The 23,778-nt window shown below is 49.0% G+C and overlaps 1 protein-coding gene across 1 annotated transcript; it reads right to left on the bottom strand.

The window, feature by feature from the left end:
- Nucleotides 1-6,107: 6,107 nt before the first annotated feature.
- LOC142909422 (E3 ubiquitin-protein ligase CCNB1IP1-like) lies at nt 6,108-20,997 on the bottom strand. The gene is made up of 4 exons (XM_076059735.1): nt 20,858-20,997; nt 9,441-9,802; nt 8,253-8,592; nt 6,108-7,684 (listed from the first exon to the last, which is right to left on the bottom strand). The coding sequence occupies exons 2-4, from the start codon at nt 9,735-9,737 to the stop codon at nt 7,470-7,472; spliced, it is 852 nt and encodes a 283-aa protein (XP_075915850.1). The 5' UTR covers nt 9,738-9,802; nt 20,858-20,997; the 3' UTR covers nt 6,108-7,469.
- Nucleotides 20,998-23,778: the final 2,781 nt, after the last annotated feature.

The following is a 23,778-nucleotide window of genomic DNA, read 5'->3' as shown; positions in this document are numbered from 1 at the left end:
GGTTTCATTATGTAGATAAAATGTTAACAGGCCAGCAGCAGATGGGAAGAAACTGTCTTTATGGCGTGAGGTTTTGGTCCTGATGGACCGAAGCCTTCTGCCGGAGGGGAGTAGCTGAAACAGAGAGTGTCCAGGGTGGGAGGAATCGGCCACAATCTTCCTCGCTCGCCTCATGGACCTTGTTGTGTGCAGGTCCTCGAGGGTTGGTAGATTGCAGGTAATTACCTTCTCAGCAGTGTGGATGATACGCTGCAGTCTGCTCTCGTCCTTGGCAGTGGCAGCAGCGTACCAGATGGTTATGGAGGAGGTGAGGATGGATTCAATGATCGCTGTATAGAATTGCACCATCATTGTCTTTGGCAGGTTGAATTTCTTCAGCTGCCGTAGGAAGTACACCCTCTGTTGAGCTCTCTTGGTGAGGGAGCTGATGTTCAGTTCCCACTTGAGGTCCCGGGAGAGAATAGTGCCCAGGAAGCGGAAGGACTCTACAATTTTGACTGGGGAGTCTAACAGGGTGATGGGGGTGAGGGGGGCTGTATTCTTCCTGAAGTCCACAACCATCTCAACTGTATTAAGAGCATTTAGCTCTAAGTTGTTCTGGCTACACCAGGTCACCAGGTTGTCAGCTTCCCACCTATAGTCAGACTCATCCCCACCAGAGATCAGCCCAATGAGGGTGGTGTCGTCCGCAAACTTCAAGAGTTTGACGGACAGATGATTGGAGGTGCAGCTGTTGGTATACAGGGAGAAGAGCAGAGGGGAAAGGACGCAGCCCTGAGGAGTTCCGGTGCTGAAGGACTTGGAGTCGGAGATTTGTGTTCCCAGCTTAACGCACTGCTTCCTGTCAGACAGGAAGTGTGATCCATTTACAGGTGGTGTAGGGCACGTTCAGCTGGAAGAGCTTGTCCTGAAGCAGGGCAGGGATGATGGTGTTAAAGGCAGAGCTGAAGTCCACAAACAGGATCCTGGCGTAGGATGCTGGGGCGTCCAGATGCTGTAGGGTGAAGTGGAGGGCCATGTTAACTGCGTCGTCCACAGACCTGTTGGCTCTGTAGGCAAACTGAAGGGGGTCCAGGAGAGGGTCTGTGATGGCTTTGAGGTGTGCCAGGACCAGGCGCTCAAAAGACTTCATTACCACAGATGTAAGGGCGACCGGTCTGTAATCATTTAGTCCTGTTGGCCTTAGCTTTTTGGGCACAGGGATGATGGTGGAGGACTTGAGACAGGCTGGTACATGGCATGTCTCCAGGGAGGTGTTAAAGATGTTGGTGAACACCGGAGACAGCTGGTCAGCGCAGTGCCTGAGGGTGGCTGGAGAGACAGAGACCGGCCCGGCTGCTTTGCGTGGATTCTGCCTCTTGAAAAGTCTATTAACTTCTCCCTCCTGAAAGGAGATAGTCGTCTCTGTAGTATTGGTGGGGGATGGGGCCTCTTGGGTTGGAAGGGGTGGTTCAGGACAGTCCAATTGTCTTTCAAATCTACAGTAGAACTCGTTCAGGTCGTTGGCTAGGCGGGAGTCGTTAGTGGTGTGGGGGGCTCTGGGTTTGTAGTTGGTGATCTGCCTGAGCCCTCTCCAGACAGAAGCAGCGTTGTTTGTAGAGAACTGGTGTTTTAGTCTCTCTGAGTACAGTCGTTTAGCCTCTCTCACCGCTTTGCTAAACCTGTTCTTCGACTCCTTGAATCTGTCTCTATCTCCACTCCTAAACGCTTCCTCCTTCTCCAACCTCAACCTTCTGAGCTTTGCTGAGAACCAGGGCTTATTGTTGTTAAAGTTCACCCTGGTACGTGTTGGGATACAGCAGTCCTCACAGAAGCTGATGTAGGACGTCACAGCCGCTGTGAGTTCATCCAGACTATTGGTAGCAGTCGTGAACATATCCCAGTCAGTACAGTCTAAGCACGCCCGCAAATCTTCCACAGCCTCACTGGTCCACTGTTTAGATGTCCTCACAGCAGGTTTACAGAGTTTTAGTTTCTGCCTGTATGCAGGAATCAGGTGGACTATGGCATGGTCAGAGTGTCCTAGTGCTGCTCGGGGGACGGCGTGGTAGGCTCTACTGACTGTAGTGTAGCAGTGATCCAGAGTGTTCCCTTCTTTGGTTGGGCATTTAATGAATTGTATGTATTTGGGGAGTTCGTGGCTGAGATTACTTTTGTTAAAGTCGCCAAGTACGATAACCAACGAATCTGGATTTGCTCGCTCCACACTCAGAATCTGATCGGCGAGCATGCGTTGGGCCTCTTTAACCTGAGGACAAGGCTGCAAATAAACTCCGACCAAAATGAGCGACGCGAACTCGCGAGGCGAGTAAAACGGTTTACAGGTTATAAAAATTGATTCAAGGAGTGGAGAACAATGTTGCAGAATCACTGTGACATCTACACACCAGCCACTATTAATGTAAAAACAAATACCACCGCCTTTCGTCTTGCCGGAGAGTGCTATGTCACGATCCGATCTTACAAGATGGAATCCTGCTAGTTGTAGCGAAGTGTCCGGAATCAAATCACACAGCCATGTTTCCGTGAAGCACAAAGCAGAAGCTGAAAGAAAGTCTTTGTTTTTTACCATCAGTAGCTGAAGTTCATCCATTTTGTTGTACAGTGAACGTACGTTGGAGAGGAAAAAGCTCAGAAGCACTGTTCGGATCCCGCGTCTGCGTAGCCGTACTAGAGCCCCCGACCGTTTACCCCTTGGGCGGCGTTTCGCTGCTTGAGCAAAGCCTAGCGCGGCATTGACAAGAATGCCTACTAATTCTGCCGCTGGAAGCAGAAAAGTAGGAATTAAATCCACAGGAGTTGTTTCCCTGATATTTAAAAGTTCGTCTCTTGTTAAAGAACTCCGAAAATCTTGGCAAAACACTGAATTGACAGACAAAACAAGACAAAACAGGGCGCACCGACCGGCTGAGGCTACTATCATCGGCGCCATCTTCGCACCAGCACGGGTGTGTTGAACAGCAGGCCCCTCTCACCAGCACGGGTGTGCTGAACAGTAGGCCCCTCTCACCAGCACGGGTGTGCTGAACAGCAGGCCCCTCTCACCAGCACGGGTGTGTTAAAACAGCAGGCCCCACTCACCAGCACGGGTGTGTTAAACAGCAGGCCCCTCTCACCAGCACGGGTGTGTTGAACAGCAGGCCCGTCTCACCAGCACGGGTGTGCTGAACAGTAGGCCCCTCTCACCAGCACGGGTGTGTTGAACAGCAGGCCCCTCTCACCAGCACGGGTGTACTGAACAGTAGGCCCCTCAACACGGGTGTGCTGAACAGCAGGCCTCTCTCACCAGCACGGGTGTGCTGAACAGCAGGCCCCTCAACAGCAGGCCCCTCTCACCAGCACGGGTGTGCTGAACAGCAGACCCCTCAACACGGGTGTGCTGAACAGCAGGCCTCTCTCACCAGCACGGGTGTGCTGAACAGCAGGCCCCTCTCACCAACACGGATGTGATGAACAGCAGGCCCCTCTCACCAGCACGGGTGTGCTGAACAGCAGGCCCCTCAACAGCAGGCCTCTCTCACCAGCGCAGGTGTGCTGAACAGCAGGCCTCTCAACAGCAGGCCTCTCTCACCAGCAAGGGTGTGCTGAACAGCAGGCCCCTCAACACGGGTGTACTGAACAGCAGGCCTCTCTCACCAGCACGGGTGTGATGAACAGCAGGCCTCTCAACAGCAGGCCTCTCTCACCAGCACGGGTGTGATGAACAGCAGGCCTCTCTCACCAGCACGAGTGTGTTGAACAGCAAGCCCCTCTCAAGACAAAACTGGACAAAACAGGGCGCACCAACCGGCCGAGGCTGCCATCATCGGGGCCATGAACTCTGTCCTAGTGGTCTTCCCCCCATGTGTACTGTCGCCTGCTGACGTATGTACTGCCGTACACTGTATTTATAACTTTCAGTCGGCAGACGGCGCTATTACGCTACATTTGGAATGTGCTAACCCAGCGGCCCCCACCCTTTTTGGCACCAGGGACCGGTTTCGTGGAAGACAATTTTTTTCACGGACCGGGGGAGGGGGGGGGTTCATCATTGGGTCTTTCCCCCTTTTCAAAGAAGCTCTCCAGCGACGTTTGTTTATTACACATTGTGGCTACTAGGGGGTTAGAGCTTGTGGGCTTTATACCAACACTGTGACTGAGACAAGTGCGCAGTGCGGGAAAGAGGCACGGACGGAAGTGGTAAATAATAAAATAATGGGGGCGGGCCACACGCGGACTCACTGCTCACCTCCTGCTGCTGTGCGGCCCGGTTCCTAACAGGGGGTTGGGGACCCCTGTGCTAACCCACCAAGCAGGGTAGGTAAGCATTCTCATTCGTGAGATTCGATATTTCAGAGTCTGTATTTGTGGCGTCCATTGCATTAAGACGGGCAAAGTGCGTGTAATTTGGAGACGGACAAAGGCATCTCGGGGATCACAGATAGCTTGGTGGTGATGGCTATGCTGTATGTAGCCTCTAATCCAGCACCGCAGAGGCAGTGAGGGTGGCTGGACCGCACACGTTTTGCGAAAATCCCTTCCCATGGACGTCGAGGTGCCACTCCCCGGCACGCCGGAAGAAGGCAGTACAGCAAAGTGCAGACTAAATATTGTAGATCCCTTCTGTATGCGTGTATGTTGAACTTCTTTTGCACGGTACGGAGCCAATTGTGCAAATTGGAGGGATCAACACTCATTAACTTAATTTGCAGAGGACTGCAGAGCTTGGCTAATTGTTGGTGTTGGCTCACAGCCTGTATGCCTGAGGTTCCTCAGCGATGGTGAGATGCAATTTGCAATGAATGATGACGCGATATGAAACTAAACATGAGTATTATCAATAGGTGATGTTTTAGTGCGTTAAACGGTGGCTGGATCACACGCACTCAGAGGTTCTGATTTGTAATCATCTTGAAAAGCGTGTTACTAAATTTCTGCCAGTAGATGAAGGCGCTATTTTAGTTAGTATTGGCGATGTAATGCGGGTTAAAGCTTGCGCACAAATTGGAGGCTTTGGAAGATAAGCCTATAGAGGTGTTTCACGATAACATGCCATGTCACTTTCATGCAGTAGAGAAGCAGCAGCTCGCCTGCGTTTAAGTGACTCGGTACAATGGTGAGCACAATGCTTGATAAGTAGGGACGTGCTCACCCAGCCAAGGATAGAACTAAATAATGAAGCAATTCTGCTGGAGCTTTTCTTTTGTTGGCGGCAGGCTACCTATCTGTAATACCCAATTCTGACGTGGCATTGTGCTTGCCACTCACCCCTTCATGTGCCATGCCGGCCTGTTAAGGCTATATGGGGGATCTTTGTGTTTGTGGAGAGAGTGAAGAGTTTTCCATACCTGGGCAGTGTGCTCATGACCAGCTCCGGTTTGACAACAGAGGTCTCATTCCGAATCAGTCAAGCGGCATTAACTTTCCATCAGTTGCGTAAAGCTACCTGGTCTGTCACTCCCTATGAAGCTTCGGATCTTCTCGGCCAGTCATGCCCTCCCTTCTCTACGCTTGCAAAATGTAAACCCCCCTAAAGGAAAATCTTCCCTGGTTAGAAACATTTAGGCTGGCCTGCCTAAGATCCATCCTGGGTTTAACCAGGCTGGATTGTGTGAGGAGCTCACAGATCTTTAAAAGATCTGGACAAAATCCCATCGGTGAGCTCCTCTGGCAGGCAAGGTTGCATTAGTTGGGTCATGTAGCCCACATGCCTAAACAGCTTTTGTTCAGCCAGATAGAGGGGGCTAAACGAGAAGAGATGGAGTGATGTGGTACAAGAGGATGTGGAGCTGAGTGGACTGGTACCAGTGGTGTCTAGATCGGCCTAATTGGAGGAGGCTCGTGAATGCTGCTGCTGGGCAGTTGGGTGGCTGAAGCACAGCAAGTTGGCACAGTACGGGGCACAGGTGGTGCATCGGCCATTCATTTCAGTCAGTGGACCCCTGGCACCTGGGTCTGCCCCATAACCTCCTACCAGTGGGCCTTCGACACTTCACGTGGCCTCAACATGCACATAGCCTGGCACAAGCGATGTGGTGAGGTCACCGCCACTTAGTGGCGAATGGCGGTTGTTGTGTCGACCTGTATGGGTGGTCTGTGTAATGTAAAGGAAGTGTTTTTGGCGGCCGCAAAGTCCTAAACTTTTTAATGAAAAACAAATGGAACAGGTTCCCTCTTGTGAACAGCACTTACTCCAACACAACATTGAGAAACAACGCGCACCACGGTAACTCCCGGGTCGGCCGCAGCGAGATTCTAAACGGCAAACCCCTCTGTGCCGTCACGAGCGCCGCCACCACCGGCCTGTCCCCCCTCCCCCGAACGCCAACGACGACACCTGGTAACCTACCCGCTGGAAAAAATTAACGGTGCTCAAGCGGTAAATGTCATGGGTTTACTCTCCAGCACGCAAATCGGCGGGGTCGAAAGCGGGAGCTCATCGGCCACGGTTTATAGCAGCAGCTGTCAGAGTCGGGATCGAACCCACGACCTCCTGTAGACCGGGTGAGGTAGTTAACATCTCATAGCCACTGTGGTGATGATGATGATGATGAGAGAGTGAGAGAGACGCAAGCTCCAAATATACGGCAGCAGCTGTCAGAATTGGGATCGCACCTACAACCTCCTGTAGGGCTGCACGGATTCCTCCAGTATAGACAAAAGTTTCTGATGGATGTGAAAGTGACGTAACCCTGTGAGCCCCACCCGGCACGGCCAATGGGAGACGTTTGTCACGTGAACGGAGTGCGGTCGTTCAGTTACTGCCGCTGGTGGTGATCACCAAGCGGGACGTCAAACTCCACTGTCAACGTTGTGGGTTTGCTCTCCCAGAACACAATTGGTGTGCGCTAAAGTAGTAACGAATTGAAACTATTAAACTCAACAAATTTATTTTTCATTTTACCAGGCCGAGGACCCACCGACCCACGCAGCTATTTTCATAAGCGACCTGGCCATCACAAACGATAGCTCAATGACGCGGCGTTATCGTCGTCGTCGTGCGTGAGAATCTCCAGCGAGCGGCTCTCCGAACACAACTGACGGGGGCGACGAGGCGCGCGCTCGCACGCGTGGACCCCGTGACGCTTGTGCACGACGTGGTTTTTTGTATTTGTTTGTCGCTGTAACGTTTTTACCCCGGGGCCCCCGACCAGAAGTCTGTGGGAAAAGAGCTTCACAGCTTGTCGGATTCCTACCTCCAGCGTAAATAAATATTTCCGATTCGGATTCCGTTTGCGCTCAGAGGAGGCAATCGACTGGCGGTGACGACGAGAGGCTCCTGCCAAGCGCCACAGGGTAGTAGGCAGATGACCTGCGGGCAGTGTTAAGACCACAGGAATCTGATGAGCGGTGAGGCCAGTGGGCGAGGTCCTTTTTGCGTCGGTTTTTTTCCCCACGAGTTTTTTTTTTGGGGAACCCCTTGCGACCGCATTGGAGGGCGAGGAGGCGGGCGCGAAGGGAAGGACTCTCGCGTTGTTACCGGGGGGAGGTCACTTCCTGGCTCCGGTCACCGCGGCTTTGGCGGGGAAGGGGAAGCGGAGGAAGCCGTCGGATTGCGGCGACCTGCCCGGGGGGCTGCCGTCGAAAAACAACGGCCTCGGCGCAAACTCCGTCCCCTCAGGGCGGCAGCACGGAGGCGTCTTCATCATCCAGCTCCACGCGTTTCCCTCCGCGCCTTGCGATGTTCGCGGGGTCGACGTCTCTGCTACAGGGGAAGGGGGGGTGGGGGAAAAAATTACATTACGTACAAAACGTCACCGTATGAACCTATCCCCATTTTCCCTGCTTGGTCGGTTCCTAACAAAGTTCAAACATATCATTACCAGAGTTGTTTCTTTTCGTTTGCATTTTTGACTGCTTGTGTTGTGGTTATTGCAAACATGATTCCTTGTATAAAGGTGTCAGTTTTTGTTGTGCCAGCCAAAAGGGTAAAAACCTATTCCTATATCTTGTTACTGGCAAAGGAGGTCTCATAATGTAAAGGTTTACCCCGAGCCCTCAATACTCCCTGATGGTGCGCTGTTTTTGAGTTGTACGCCTTTTGGCGTCTTCTGGTCCAACACCAGTGGAGACTAGGCTCTAAGAAAAGCCGTCTCGGGTGTGGACCAATCAAATTCAAGGACAGTGCATATTATTATCAGAGTTGTCTCTTTTGTTTGCATTTTAACTGCTTGTGTTGTGGTTATTGCAAACATGATGCCTTGAATAAAGGTGTCAGTTTTTGTGCCAGCTAAAAGGGTAAAAACCTATTACTAAAGTTCAAACGGCCCTACCGAATCTCACTATGAATGGCGAGGACGCCGCGCCGTTCAGAGCCTCCTCCTCCTCAGCGCGTCTCCCCTCGTCGATAGCGGAGAATCGCAGGCGGAGGCGATCGTAGGAGACCTGCAGTTTCTTCTGCTCCCGGTCCCTCTCCAGCAGTTTCTCGGCAGCCTCGTTGTACCTCTTCTTGAACTTGGCCAGCTCGCTCTTAGCAAGCGAGAACTGCCGCTTCAGAGTGGCGACCTCCGTGACCTTGTTCTGGATCTCCTGCTTGAAGCGGTCCTCAGACTGCACCCTGAGCCTCTTTGATTTCACGGCCAAGTGTTCCTGATACAGTCTCTCCTGGTGCACCTACGAGATGGAAAATTTGATTAAACGTATTTTTTATCGGTTAAAGAGCCGTACGCGCAAGGGGACTTACGTGTAGAAGAATAACTCGGTTAGCGAAGCCTCTGGGAATGACGAAGCTCCAAAAAAAATTCGAAAGAATGAAAAACAAATATTCATAATTTTCAATTTAAAGCTTTCGTGACTGCAGGGATTCATCTTCTGGGTTCTTTCGGTAAAGTCACCACGTAGAATTGAGATAAAAAAATAAAACAGAATTTATTCTGTAATAAAAATTAAAATAATAATAACATAATAAATTCTGTTATTATTTTTATTATTTTATCTCCATTCTACGTGACTTTACCGAAAGAACCCAGCAGGAGAAAAATATTCATAAATCACGCAAATTAATTCAAGAGTGACATCTTAAACGCTGTACATGTTCTAAGTAGTGCCACCGATAATAGACGGACTAAATATTAACTGCGTCATTCCAATGGTGCTCGCTAAATAAAGAAATGCCTCCAAGTCTTTTTGTCTCCGAGTTAGTCACTACTTATGTTTGGAGTTTGCACGTTCTCCCAGTGGCCGTGTGGATTTTCTCCAGGTCCTCTGATTTTTCCCTCCCAATGTTTAGAAACGACATCTAACGCGTTTTAGAGTATTTGACTGCTGTAAATTTCCACGTGATGATAACAGCCGCTTGGGTTGGGCTATCATTCGTGATGGCCAGGTCGCTTCTGCAAAAAAAAGAGGTTACGTAGCTCAGTGGGACTTTATCCGCTAAAATATAAAACATTTCAGTTTGTTACTTTTTAAAAATAAATTTAATTTTTATTTTTAAAAAGTCACCGATCCGTCGCCGATACCTGAAAGATCCAGAATGAAAGCGCCCGCGAACATATCTCCTGGATGACGTCCGGCCCTAGGCCCGCCAGCACCATGGACTTGTGCTCCTCGGGGGGGTTCAAGCAGACCCGCACCACGTCCAGGCTGCCGCGCGGCAAGGCGCCGCACGCCGGGCAGGCGGCCGCCCCCGTCTTGAACTCGCGTTCGCCGTCCTCGTCGCAAAAGAGATGCGAGCAGGAGGTGACCCAGGCGAAGTCGCCGACAATGCGCCGGCACTTCCTCAAGTTGCACACCAGAATTTGTTCGTGCGCCGACATTTCCTCCCCGCCTGACCACTGGCCCCGGGGGGTCGCCAGTTCTCCTGTTCCCAGTCGCCGCCGTTCTGGTTGAGGGAAACGAATCGCGGGTGAAACACGTTTTCGCATGGAGCGCGCGAAATGCGTTCGCGTTTTTTTTTTTGCGAGCTCCTGCCGTTTATTGACCGGCTCAGAGCTCCAGAGAGAGCACCGGGGTGCGGTCTCGTTCGTTAAGGGTGGCGAGAGATCTTGGTCAGCGTAATGACGGAAGCAAGTGAGGTAAAGTACGATGGCGAAGCAAACAGAAATCAGTTGGGAGAGCGACGGTTTTAGAGGATAAATTGCTGAGCAGGGGGAGTGTTCTGACCTGCGGTTTGGTGAGTGGGTGGATGAGTTTGTGGGTGAGTGAGCGAACTTGTAAGTGGCTGATGGGCTGGGTGTATGCACGTTGAACTTATTTCACACCGTACAGAGCGAACCTTGCTAATCAGAGGTACGGGTAGAGGACAAGAAACAAAACACAAAGACCAGTGCAAAAGAAATTAGTCTTCAATCTAGATGATTTTAAAATGCACAGTTTCAGTGGATTCCTAATAGCGGAAGGAAAATGGTTCCAGACGGACGCAGAAGCGCATCTGAAAGTGCGCAACGCTTGCCCAAAAACCTCTGCGAGGGTGAGTGTGTTGTGACCTGCAGGGTGGTGGGGTGAGTGGATGGGTTTCTGGGTGAGTGAACTTGTCAGTGGCTGACTGGTTCAGTGAGTGTCTTGTTGTGCCTGCAGTTTGGTGAGTGGGTGGGTGAGTTAGTGGGTGAGTGAGCCTGTGAGTGGCCGACTGGCTTTAGTGTGCTGTCGTGACCTGCAATGTGGTGAGTGGGTAAGTGGATGCGTGCGTGGGTGAGTGAGTGAACTAGTCAGTGGCTGGTTGGCTCAGTGAGTGTCTTGTTGTGCTTGCAGTTTGGTGAGTGGGTGCAAGTGAATTAGTGGGTGAGTGAGCCTGTCAGTGGCTGGCTGGCTTAGCGTGCTGTCGTAACCTTCAATGTGATGAGTGGGTGGTTGGATGAGTGAGTTAGTGGGTGAGGGAGCTTGTCAGTGGCTGACTAGCTGCGCGAATGTGCTGCTGTGACCTGCAGTGTGGTGGGTGAGTGAGTTAATGGGTGAGTGAGCTTGTCAGTGGCTGACTGGCTGTGTTGAGTCCTCACCACTTGAGATTGGGACGAATTGGGGAGGCCTTCGTTCCACAAGTCGATTGACAATGGCAGAGGATAATGACTGCATGCCACACTCAATGTGCCGTCTGTATTCATCCGTATTGTTAATGTATGAATACGCCTGTTGCTCAGGATAGCCCCACTGAGTCTCAACTCTTCTTCAGGAGGGGTCCTGCCAAGTTTGCACAAGAGGGGGCGATGTTGCTGTGATCCCTCCCACTGAGCCATTTCCAGGTAATCTTTTAGCTTTGGGATGTGGTTCTGGCAAGTACCAGTTCCACTGTGTTTGTGGGTTTAGCTATGGAAGGGAAACTCGGAGGAAACCAATGGAGATGACACACATGCCACTCTGTAGTACAGAGAATGATCACACAAACCATTGCCGGACAGCTGGGATCACTCCGTGTAGAGTGCTGTACAGTATCTAAATGTGTAGGGGCCATCCCTTTCGTGCGTACGCAAAAATCTGTCAAAACCTGACCCCGTACGCACGCGGACTTTTTACACACCCCCCCCCCCACCTGCCTACGTACGTTCGCCTGACGCATCACCCCCCCCCCACCCCCTAGAATCCTGTAGAACGGCCGATATGTAATCCACGCAGAAACGATCAATTATTAATATTAACGTGTTTAAGCAAACAGATAGTCCACCGCCGGCTGCATTATTATCGAGGCTTCAACCCCCCCCCCCCATTTCCTATGCGTACATTGTGAGTAGACCCCCCCATATGCAAGCGTACGCATTTTGGGTATCCCCCTCCATGACAACGAACTAAATGGATGGCCCCGTATCGGGAAAAATCGGAGGACCCTGAGACAAATCCACACAATCAACATGGGGAGAGAGACGCAGACTCCAAATATACAGCAGCAGGAGCAAGCGTGGTCAGGGCCTGGGCGCGAACCGACGATCTCCTGTAGGCCAGGCGAGGATGTTAACATCTAGTCACCGTGATGATAACAGGCGAGGTAGTTAACATCTCCTAGTCACCGTGATGATAACAGGCGAGGTAGTTAACATCTCCTAGTCACCTTGATGACAACAGGCGAGGTAGCTAACATCTCCTAGTCACCGTGATGATAACAGGCGAGGTAGTTAACATCTCCTAGTCACCGTGATGATAACAGGCGAGGTAGTTAACATCTCCTAGTCACCTTGATGACAACAGGCGAGGTAGTTAACATCTCCTAGTCACGGTGATGATGACAGGCGAGGTAGTTAACATCTCCTAGTCACCGTGATGATAACAGGCGAGGTAGTTAACATCTCCTAGTCACCGTGATGATAACAGGCGAGGTAGTTAACATCTCCTAGTCACCGTGATGACGACAGGCGAGGTAGTTAACATCTCCTAGTCACCGTGATGACAACAGGCGAGGTAGATAACATCTCCTAGTCACCATGATGATAACAGGCGAGGTAGTTAACATCTCCTAGTCACCGTGATGACAACAGGCGAGGTAGTTAACATCTCCTAGTCACCTTGATGACAACAGGCGAGGTAGTTAACATCTCCTAGTCACCGTGATGATAACAGGCGAGGTAGTTAACATCTCCTAGTCACCGTGATGACAGGCGAGGTAGTTAACATCTCCTAGTCACCTTGATGACAACAGGTGAGGTAGTTAACATCTCCTAGTTACCGTGATGATAACAGGCGAGGTAGTTAACATCTCCTAGTCACCGTGATTATGACAGGTGAGGTAGTTAACATCTCCTAGTCACCGTGATGATGACAGGCGAGGTAGTTAACATCTCCTAGTCACCGTGATGATAACAGGCGAGGTAGTTAACATCTCTTAGTCACCGTGATTATGACAGGCGAGGTAGTTAACATCTCCTAGTCACCGTGATGATAACAGGCGTGGTAGTTAACATATCTTAGTCACCGTGATGATAACGGGCGAGGTAGTTAACATCTCCTAGTCACCGTGATGACAACAGGCGAGGTAGTTAACATCTCCTAGTCCCCGTGATTATGACAGGCGAGGTAGTTAACATCTCCTAGTCACCGTGATGATGACAGGCGAGGTAGTTAACATCTCCTAGTCACCGTGATGATGACAGGCGAGGTAGTTAATATCTCCTAGTCACCGTGATGATGACAGGCGAGATAGTTAACATCTCCTAGTCACCGTGATGATAACAGGCGAGGTAGTTAACATCTCCTAGTCACCGTGATGATGACAGGCGAGGTAGTTAACATCTCCTAGTCACCTTGATGACAACAGGCGAGGTAGTTAACATCTCCTAGTCACCGTGATGATGACAGGCGAGGTAGTTAACATCTCCTAGTCACCGTGATGATGACAGGCGAGGTAGTTAACATCTCCTAGTCACCGTGATGATGACAGGCGAGGTAGTTAACATCTCCTAGTCACCGTGATGATGACAGGCGAGGTAGTTAACATCTCCTAGTCACCGTGATGATAACAGGCGAGGTAGTTAACATCTCCTAGCACATTCCAAACCCTGCACAGCAATCGAATCGCTGGGGATGGGAGGGGGGGGTGTAAAACGTCGTATTTCCAAGCAAAGTAAAATGTTGTGGACCCCATGAGGCTGATGAAAGTTTCGCCCTCACGAAAGCGACGCTGGGTCGTGGCTCACAGGGCGATACCAAATAAAAAATAAAATAAATGAATTAAATCCATCGCCTCACAACTTTTTGAGGGTTTCCCGCGCTTTTTTTATTGTTTGTGTTTAGTGAGACACCACGTCTGAGGGTAACCCTCAGACGTGGTGTCTCATCACTACTATGAGGCGACTTTTACTGGTAGGAAGGAAGATTGTAAACTGAGTGTACCAGCCTGCAATAGATGAATGTGTCCGTCCGTCCGTCCCCTTTCAATACTCTAACGAAGTGAAATCTCGTGTGACTGTCATCCTTTATTTAACCACGTGAGTGACGTCATTGAGAGTCACTCTCTTGTCGCTGTCATCCTTTGTTTAACCACGTGAGTGACGTCATTGAGAGTCACTCTCTTGTCACTGACATCCTTTATACTGGTAGTAGCGAAGATTGTAAACTGAGTGTACCAGCCTGCAATAGATTAATGTGTCCGTCCGTCCCCTTTCAATACTTTAACGAAGTGAAATCTCGTGCTGTTTGGGTGTAAAATCAGCAATAGACAGCGCAGAGACTTGACAAAATTCCAATGTTCCTACCAGCCCACCCTGCAGGGACCTGTTAACCCCTCCCCCCCAGCGTGTAATATTGTTTTTGTTATTTATAAACACTCGGATTCCCGCACTTTTTATCGCTTGTTTCGTGACCTTCAAGGGGTGAGAAAAAATTAAGAACAAAAAAACCCCCTCAGACGTAGCAACTCCGAAGTCTTAAAAAAAAAGACGTGTAAAATTGTATTTATAATCAAACTACTCGGCAACGTAAAATAACAGCCCTCTGCTTGATATGAACCCCGAAGTGTTTAATGTGAGATATAGAAAAAAATATATAGTTTTGTGTTGTTTTTACCTCACAGCAATCCACACGCTCGGTGACGTCACCCTGCAGCTGCGCTCGTGACGTCACGGTGGGGGAGGGGGTTGAGGCACGCGTGACGTCACGGTGCGTGACGTCACGCGTGCGACCGTGTGACGTCACGGACCCCCCCGCACCCCTCCCCTTCCGCGTGACGTCACCCCTCGCGCTCGTGACCTGAACAAGGCAGTTGTTTCGATTTAAAGCTTTCGTGACTGCAAGGATTGATCTTCTTTGGTTCTTTCGGTAAAGTCACCACCACGTAGAATGAGAATAAAATAATAAATTGATAAAATAACACAATAAAATTCTCACGACGTTTCGGCCACAACACAAGCGGCCTTCATCAGGTGAAGGGACAAGACTGTCTGGAGGACAGCGCTGGAGCGAACACAGCCAAGCTCAGACCGCGACCTTTAAGCTGTGTGAGAAGAAACAGAGCGCCTTGACAAAGGAATTAGCATAGAATTTAGCATTGAAATAGCTGAGTGATTAGCTAAATTCAATGCTAATTCCTTTGTCAAGGGGTGCCTCTGCGGATGTGTATGCTTTAACTTTAACATAGCCATTTCTGTGACCAGTCACAAGCTAATCAGTCAGCTATTTCAATGCTAAATTATATGCTAATTCCTTTGTCAAGGCGCTTTGTTTCTTCTCACACAGCTTAAAGGTCGTGATCTGAGCGTGGCTGTGTTCGCTCCAGCGCTGTCCTCCAGACAGTCTCGTCCCTTCACCTGATGAAGGCCGCTTATGTTGTGGCCGAAACGTCGTGAAAATTTTATTGTGTTATTTTATTTTATCAAGCCTGTGTGTGTGAGAGTTTGTCAGTCTGTGTGAGTGTGAGATTGTCAGACTGTGTGTGTGTGAGATTGTCTGCCTGTGTGTGTGAGATTGTCAGTCTGTGTGAGTGTGAGATTGTCAGCCTGTGTGTGTGAGAGATTGTCAGTCTGTGTGTGTGAGAGATTGTCAGTCTGTGTGTGTGAGAGATTGTCAGTCTGTGTGAGTGTGAGATTGTCAGACTGTGTGTGTGTGAGATTGTCAGCCTGTGTGTGTGAGATTGTCAGCCTGTGTGTGTGGGTGAGATTGTCTGCCTGTGTGTGTGTTTGAGATTGTCAGTGTGTGTGTGTGAGATTGTCAGCCTGTGTGTGGGTGAGATTGTCTGCCTGTGTGTGTGTGTGAGATTGTCAGTGTGTGTGTGTGTGTGAGATTGTCAGTCTGTGTGTGTGTGAGATTGTCTGCCTGTGTGTGTGAGATTATCAGTCTGTGTGTGTGAGATTGTCTGCCTGTGTGTGTGAGATTGTCAGTCTGTGTGAGTGTGAGATTGTCCGCCTGTGTGTGTGAGAGATTGTCAGTCTGTGTGTGTGAGAGATTGTCAGTCTGTGTGTGTGAGAGATTGTCAGTCTGTGTGAGTGTGAGATTGTCAGACTGTGTGTGTGTGAGATTGTCAGCCTGTGTGTGTGAGATTGTCAGCCTGTGTGTGTGGGTGAGATTGTCTGCCTGTGTGTGTGTTTGAGATTGTCAGTGTGTGTGTGTGAGATTGTCAGCCTGTGTGTGGGTGAGATTGTCTGCCTGTGTGTGTGTGTGAGATTGTCAGTGTGTGTGTGTGAGATTGTCTGCCTGTGTGTGAGATTGTCAGTCTGTGTGTGTGTGTGAGATTGTCAGCATGTGTGTGTGAGATTGTCAGTCTGTGTGTGTGTGAGATTGTCAGTGTGTGTGTGTGTGTGAGATTGTCAGTCTGTGTGTATGTGAGATTGTCTGCCTGTGTGTGTGAGATTATCAGTCTGTGTGTGTGAGATTGTATGCCTGTGAGTGTGAGATTATCAGTCTGTGTGTGTGAGATTGTCTGCCTGTGTGTGTGTGTGAGATTGTCTGCCTGTGTGTGTGAGATTGTCTGCCTGTGTGTGTGGGTGAGATTGTCTGCCTGTGTGTGTGTGAGGTTGTCAGTGTGTGTGTGTGTGTGAGATTGTCTGCCTGTGTGTGTGTGAGGTTGTCTGCCTATGTGTGTGTGAGAGATTGTCAGTGTGTGTGAGATTGTCAGCCTGTGTGAGTGTGAGATTGTCAGCCTGTGTGTGTGTGTGAGAGATTGTCAGTGTGTGTGAGATTGTCAGCCTGTGTGTGTGTGTGAGATTGTCAGTCTCTGTGTGTGTGAGATTGTCAGTGTGTGTGTGTGAGATTGTCTGCCTGTGTGTGTGTGAGATTGTCAGTGTGTGTGTGTGTGAGATTGTCTGCCTGTGTGTGTGTGTGAGATTGTCAGTGTGTGTGAGTGTGAGGTTGTCAGTGTGTGAGTTTGTCAGTGTGTGTGTGAGGTTGTCAGTATGTGAGTGTGAGGTTGTCAGTGTGTGAGTGTGAGATTGTCAGTGTGTGTGAGGTTGTCAGTGTGTGAGTGTGAGGTTGTCAGTGTGTGAGTGTGAGGTCAGTGTGTGAGTGTGAGATTGTCAGTGTGTGTGAGTGTGAGGTTGTCAGTGTGTGAGGTTGTCAGTGTGTGAGTGTGAGGTTGTCAGTGTGTGTGTGTGAGATTGTCAGCCTGTGTGTGTGTGAGGTTGTCAGTGTGTGAGTGTGAGGTTGTCAGTGTGTGAGTGTGAGGTCAGTGTGTGAGTGTGAGATTGTCAGTGTGTGTGAGTGTGAGGTTGTCAGTGTGTGAGGTTGTCAGTGTGTGAGTGTGAGGTTGTCAGTGTGTGTGTGTGAGATTGTCAGCCTGTGTGTGGGTGAGATTGTCTGCCTGTGTGTGTGTGTGAGATTGTCAGTGTGTGTGTGTGAGATTGTCTGCCTGTGTGTGAGATTGTCAGTCTGTGTGTGTGTGTGAGATTGTCAGCATGTGTGTGTGAGATTGTCAGTCTGTGTGTGTGTGAGATTGTCAGTGTGTGTGTGTGTGAGATTGTCAGTCTGTGTGTGTGTGAGATTGTCTGCCTGTGTGTGTGAGATTATCAGTCTGTGTGTGTGAGATTGTATGCCTGTGAGTGTGAGATTATCAGTCTGTGTGTGTGAGATTGTCTGCCTGTGTGTGTGTGAGATTGTCTGCCTGTGTGTGTGAGATTGTCTGCCTGTGTGTGTGGGTGAGATTGTCTGCCTGTGTGTGTGTGAGGTTGTCAGTGTGTGTGTGTGTGAGATTGTCTGCCTGTGTGTGTGTGAGGTTGTCTGCCTATGTGTGTGTGAGGGATTGTCAGTGTGTGTGTGTGTGAGATTGTCAGCCTGTGTGTGTGTGTGAGATTGTCAGTCTCTGTGTGTGTGAGATTGTCAGTGTGTGTGTGTGAGATTGTCTGCCTGTGTGTGTGTGAGATTGTCAGTGTGTGTGTGTGTGAGATTGTCTGCCTGTGTGTGTGTGTGAGATTGTCAGTGTGTGTGAGTGTGAGGTTGTCAGTGTGTGAGTTTGTCAGTGTGTGTGTGAGGTTGTCAGTATGTGAGTGTGAGGTTGTCAGTGTGTGAGTGTGAGATTGTCAGTGTGTGTGAGGTTGTCAGTGTGTGAGTGTGAGGTTGTCAGTGTGTGAGTGTGAGGTCAGTGTGTGAGTGTGAGATTGTCAGTGTGTGTGAGTGTGAGGTTGTCAGTGTGTGAGGTTGTCAGTGTGTGAGTGTGAGGTTGTCAGTGTGTGTGTGAGATTGTCAGCCTGTGTGTGTGTGAGGTTGTCAGTGTGTGAGTGTGAGGTTGTCAGTGTGTGAGTGTGAGGTCAGTGTGTGAGTGTGAGATTGTCAGTGTGTGTGAGTGTGAGGTTGTCAGTGTGTGAGGTTGTCAGTGTGTGAGTGTGAGGTTGTCAGTGTGTGTGTGTGAGATTGTCAGCCTGTGTGTGGGTGAGATTGTCTGCCTGTGTGTGTGTGTGAGATTGTCAGTGTGTGTGTGTGAGATTGTCTGCCTGTGTGTGAGATTGTCAGTCTGTGTGTGTGTGTGAGATTGTCAGCATGTGTGTGTGAGATTGTCAGTCTGTGTGTGTGTGAGATTGTCAGTGTGTGTGTGTGTGAGATTGTCAGTCTGTGTGTGTGTGAGATTGTCTGCCTGTGTGTGTGAGATTATCAGTCTGTGTGTGTGAGATTGTATGCCTGTGAGTGTGAGATTATCAGTCTGTGTGTGTGAGATTGTCTGCCTGTGTGTGTGTGAGATTGTCTGCCTGTGTGTGTGAGATTGTCTGCCTGTGTGTGTGGGTGAGATTGTCTGCCTGTGTGTGTGTGAGGTTGTCAGTGTGTGTGTGTGTGAGATTGTCTGCCTGTGTGTGTGTGAGGTTGTCTGCCTATGTGTGTGTGAGGGATTGTCAGTGTGTGTGAGATTGTCAGCCTGTGTGAGTGTGAGATTGTCAGCCTGTGTGTGTGTGAGAGATTGTCAGTGTGTGTGTGTGTGAGATTGTCAGCCTGTGTGTGTGTGTGTGAGATTGTCAGTCTCTGTGTGTGTGAGATTGTCAGTGTGTGTGTGTGAGATTGTCTGCCTGTGTGTGTGTGAGATTGTCAGTGTGTGTGTGTGTGAGATTGTCTGCCTGTGTGTGTGTGAGATTGTCAGTGTGTGTGAGTGTGAGGTTGTCAGTGTGTGAGTTTGTCAGTGTGTGTGTGAGGTTGTCAGTATGTGAGTGTGAGGTTGTCAGTGTGTGAGTGTGAGATTGTCAGTGTGTGTGAGGTTGTCAGTGTGTGAGTGTGAGGTTGTCAGTGTGTGAGTGTGAGGTCAGTGTGTGAGTGTGAGATTGTCAGTGTGTGTGAGTGTGAGGTTGTCAGTGTGTGAGTGTGAGGTTGTCAGTGTGTGTGAGATTGTCAGCCTGTGTGTGTGTGAGGTTGTCAGTGTGTGTGAGTGTGAGGTTGTCAGTGTGTGAGTGTGAGGTTGTCAGTGTGTGTGAGTGTGAGGTTGTCAGTGTGTGTGAGTGTGAGGTTGTCAGTGTGTGTGTGAGTTTGTCAGTGTGTGTGAGGTTGTCAGTGTGTGTGTGTGAGTGAGGTTGTCAGTGTGTAAGTGTGAGGTTGTCAGTGTATGTGTGTGAGTGTGAGGTTGTCAGTGTGTGTGTGTGAGTGTGAGGTTGTCAGTGTGTGTGTGTGAGGTTGTCAGTGTGTGTGTGTGAGTGTGAGGTTGTCAGTGTGTGTGTGAGGTTGTCAGTGTGTGAGTGTGAGGTTGTCAGTGTGTGAGTGTGAGGTTGTCAGTGTGTGTGAGTGTGAGGTTGTCAGTGTGTGTGTGAGTTTGTCAGTGTGTGTGAGGTTGTCAGTGTGTGTGTGTGAGTGAGGTTGTCAGTGTGTAAGTGTGAGGTTGTCAGTGTGTGTGTGTGTGTGAGGTTGTCAGTGTGTGAGTGTGAGGTTGTCAGTGTGTGAGTGTGAGGTTGTCAGTGTGTGTGAGGTTGTCAGTGTGTGTGTGAGGTTGTCAGTGTGTGTGTGTGAGGTTGTCAGTGTGTGTGTGTGAGTGTGAGGTTGTCAGTGTGTGTGTGTGTGAGGTTGTCAGTGTGTGTGTGTGAGGGTGAGGTTGTCAGTGTGTGTGAGTGTGAGGTTGTCAGTGTGTGTGTGTGAGGTTGTCAGTGCGTGAGTGTGAGGTTGTCACTGTGTGTGAGTGTGAGGTTGTCAGTGTGTCAGTGTGTGAGTGTGAGGTTGTCAGTGTGTGAGTGTGAGGTTGTCAGTGTGTGAGTGTGAGGTTGTCAGTGTGTGAGTGTGAGGGTGAGGTTGTCAGTGTGTGTGTGTGAGTGTGAGGTTGTCAGTGTGTGTGTGAGTGTGAGGTTGTCAGTGTGTGTGTGTGAGGGTGAGGTTGTCAGTGTGTGTGTGTGAGTGTGAGGTTGTCAGTGTGTGAGTGTGAGGTTGTCAGTGTGTGTGTGTGAGGTTGTCAGTGTGTGAGTGTGAGGTTGTCAGTGTGTGTGAGTGTGAGGTTGTCAGTGTGTGTGATTGTGAGGTTGTCAGTGTGTGTGAGTGTGAGGTTGTCAGTGTGTGTGTGAGTGTGAGGTTGTCAGTGTGTGAGTGTGAGGTTGTCAGTGTGTGTGTGAGTGTGAGGTTGTCACAGTGTGTGTGAGTGTGAGGTTGTCAGTGTGTGAGTGTGAGGTTGTCAGTGTGTGTGTGAGGTTGTCAGTGTGTGTGAGATTGTCAGTGTGTGAGTGTGAGGTTGTCACAGTGTGTGAGTGTGAGGTTGTCAGTGTGTGAGTGTGAGGTTGTCACAGTGTGTGTGTGAGTGTGAGGTTGTCACAGTGTGAGTGTGAAGTTGTCACAGTGTGTGTGAGTGTGAGGTTGTCACAGTGTGTGTGAGTGTGAGGTTGTCACAGTGTGTGTGAGTGTGAGGTTGTCAGTGTGTGTGTGAGTGTGAGGTTGTTACAGTGTGTGTGAGTGTGAGGTTGTCAGTGTGTGTGTGAGTGTGAGGTTGTCACAGTGTGTGTGAGGTTGTCACAGTGTGTGTGAGGTTGTCAGTGTGTGTGAGTGTGAGGTTGTCACAGTGTGTGTGAGTGTGAGGTTGTCAGTGTGTGTGTGAGTGTGAGGTTGTTACAGTGTGTGTGAGTGTGAGGTTGTCACTGACCCTGGTGAATCTTCGTCGTTGTCAAGGCCGCAGGCTTCACCTCCCTCACGACTCTCAAAATGGCGGCGAGCGAGGAGGGGGAGGAGCCAGAAAACTCCGCGTCACGTGGGAAGGGAGAAACTGAAACCTGATTGGCTCCAAGGCGGAGAGATTTTTATTTTTTTTCGGGGAAATTTTTTTTCTTTTTAACCGTACGACGGATTTACAAAACTCACCATCAACAATAAACACTCGCATTGCCATTGGCGCGGTCTGAATAAAAAAACACAAATTTTTATTGGTTATGTAAATATTTTTAAAAACGCAGTAATATCAGAAATCTCGTCTTGAGTAACAAAAAAATGACCCAAATGATATTCCGTATTCTTAGCTCTTTCGGTAAAGTCATGTTGAAGGGAAACAATAAAATAATAAATTATATATAAAACAATAAAAATTCTCACGTTTCGACCATAACACAAACGGTCGTCATCAGGTGTGTCGGTTTGCATAAATTTATTTATTTTTAAACGGTGTATTTATTTATTTTTAAACGTTAGCACCACGCGCAGCGATTTCGCAGTTTATTTAGAAGGACTAGTCCATCTATGTTCTGAAAAGAGGAGGGGGGAGACGAAAAATTAATGTATGCTGTCTGAATGCCACTGTAAGCGTGAACAATCAATTAAGACCTGAAATGGTTTATCAAATCTTTCCAATGATTGCTAAGCCAGAATCCATCTTCTCGGTTGAAATTGTCTCTGTGCTTGTATATGTGGATAGCCTCATGAACGAATCTCTCATGGTAGCCAGATGGCTTACAAAGAACCTCTGTCTTGGAAAAGTCAATGTCATGTGAGCCTCGCTAGTGACGTCATGTCACCAAGGTATTCACCCCGCCCCCGTCCACCGCGCCCTTGAGAGTGACGTCACCTCTGCTTGGTCACTGCCGATATCTGTTCCGGTACAATCCTTATTTGGGCAAAGCTACGCCCAGTGACTGGTGGCTCATTAACATAATGTTACCGTTAAAGCCGTCGCGAGTTTATTGGGACGGGTTCAGCACCCACGCCCCCATCCCTCGACATATGGCCCGGGCTCATTAACACAATTTTATTTAGTTACGGAGCCGCTCGTGGGAGGGGAGTGTCTTGTACCCCGGACGTGACGTCATGTCACCTGCAGCTGCCGCGTGACGTCACGAAGTAACAGGAAGCGATCGCTTCGCTCTTGCACTGAAATCCGAGGTGAGAAATTATCATCGTGTTGGTGGTCGTGGTTGTTGTGGTGGTGGTTGTTGTGGTGGTGGTTGTTGTTGTTCTTTACCAAGGTAGAGCCTCTCTCTCTCAGGGATGTCAGTTGAGTAGTAGCAAGCATGGGAATCGATGTCCAGGTTGGAACTTTACAATACGGGGCCTAGCCACGCGGGGCTTTGCCTCCTGCCCTCGCCTGATTGCATTCACTTTAATTATCTCGCTTAAGTTTAATTTGTCTTCACCCGGCTCGCTACTTTGTAACTTTGTTTTATTGTAAATATTCACGCAGTTTTTATTTTCTTTTGTTAGCAGGCCAAGCCCGCTTGAGCTGCTATACCGCTCTTGTTATCAGAAGCGACCTGCCCACAACAACACAAGGTGAGGCTTTGTCAACGTTTGTGAATGTTTTGACTTAAAACTTTGGTGACTGCAGGAATTAATATTCTTGGTTCTTTCGGTAAAGTCACGTAGATAGAAAATTAAATAAAAATAACAGATAATAAAAAATAGTAAATAAAGCAAAAAACTCCACGTTTTGATTGCAACACAAGTGGTCTTTATTTAATGTAATTGTATTATCTGTTATTGTTATTTTCTATCTACGTAATTTTACCGAAATCAACAAGAATACGTGTGTCAATGTCTATCGGTCAAAGACGCTAAACGGAGAAACGCTCAAACTCAAAATATACAGCAGGCGTCAGGGTCGGGATCGAACCCACGACTTCCTGTATACCAGGTGAGGTAGTTAACATCTCACCACGGAGAGAGACACGCAAACTCCAGTTAGCCTCGGCTGTGTTCGTTGATCCTCAATTACTTGGTGGAGTGAGGAAGCATTCATGCCAAGCAGATGAAGGTGGCCAGGCGTGATTCTAGACACGCCACCGCCTGTTTACCCAGTGACAGTGTACAGTTTGTGTTTGCAGTAACGTTTATTAACTCTGTTGAACACGGAGGTTATATCATAACAATAGTTTACTTTTGTTTTCCTCTGGAACTCTTTATAAGAATGGAAACAGGAGGTGAACACAGCACACACATTCAGCTGAAGTCGGAACTGTTCATCCCAGCATTTAAGGACATCTGAGCCTGGATTCACACCTCTAAGTTGCGATTGAACATCAATTTATGAATTTCTGCATAACACAAATAGTATTGTTTTCAACACCCTCTGCTATGTCAGCTGAATTTAGCACTCATAAATATTCCTTTTGTAGCCAGACAGCCGAAATTTTGTCCTTGGAGTTTTGGGTGAACATTCATTTTGAAGATACGAGGGCTTCCAGGCATATTTATAACCATTTGCCCTCTCATTGTGTGACATAACAGCCCGTGTGATGAATTTGGGAAACGTTTTTACTACATCATGAATATATGCATATAGACGTGTAAGTCACATGTGACTATATATGCATTCCTCTGTGCCTCGATACTGACATGTAGATGGTGTGGATATTATTTTTTTCTGTCTGCAGCTGACACTTCCTCTGACGCTTCCTCCGCAGAATTGGTCTGATGGAGCAAATGCACTCAGCGCAGCTCGGTATGACAAGGCAACAATGCGACCAGCGTGCATACAGCACGGATCGGACTGGAAATTTGACATGGCACCAGAGAACTCACACAGAAGAGAAACTCTTCAAGTGCACTGTGTGTGACAAGGCATTTGCATGGCCATCAGTT

Source organism: Petromyzon marinus, unplaced genomic scaffold (assembly GCF_048934315.1).
Source record: "Petromyzon marinus isolate PM22_M1 ecotype Great Lakes invasive population unplaced genomic scaffold, UKy_Petmar_22M1.pri1.0 PM_G_Scaffold_122, whole genome shotgun sequence".
In the NCBI taxonomy this organism is placed as follows: Eukaryota; Metazoa; Chordata; class Hyperoartia; order Petromyzontiformes; family Petromyzontidae; genus Petromyzon; species Petromyzon marinus.
The sequence above is the reverse complement of the archived record's forward strand: the minus strand, read 5'-3'. Positions and strand labels throughout refer to the sequence as shown.

Excerpts from the sequence above, each read along its gene's own strand:
- LOC142909422 (XM_076059735.1), bottom strand. The coding sequence starts at position 9,737 with ATGTCGGCGCACGAACAAATTCTGGTGTGCAACTTGAGGAAGTGCCGG. Across the intron at positions 8,593-9,440 it reads TTTCATTCTGGATCTTTCAG|GTGCACCAGGAGAGACTGTA; the intron begins GTATCGGCGACG and ends TCCATCTCGTAG. Across the intron at positions 7,685-8,252 it reads GCCATTCATAGTGAGATTCG|CAGAGACGTCGACCCCGCGA; the intron begins GTAGGGCCGTTT and ends CTTCCCCTGTAG.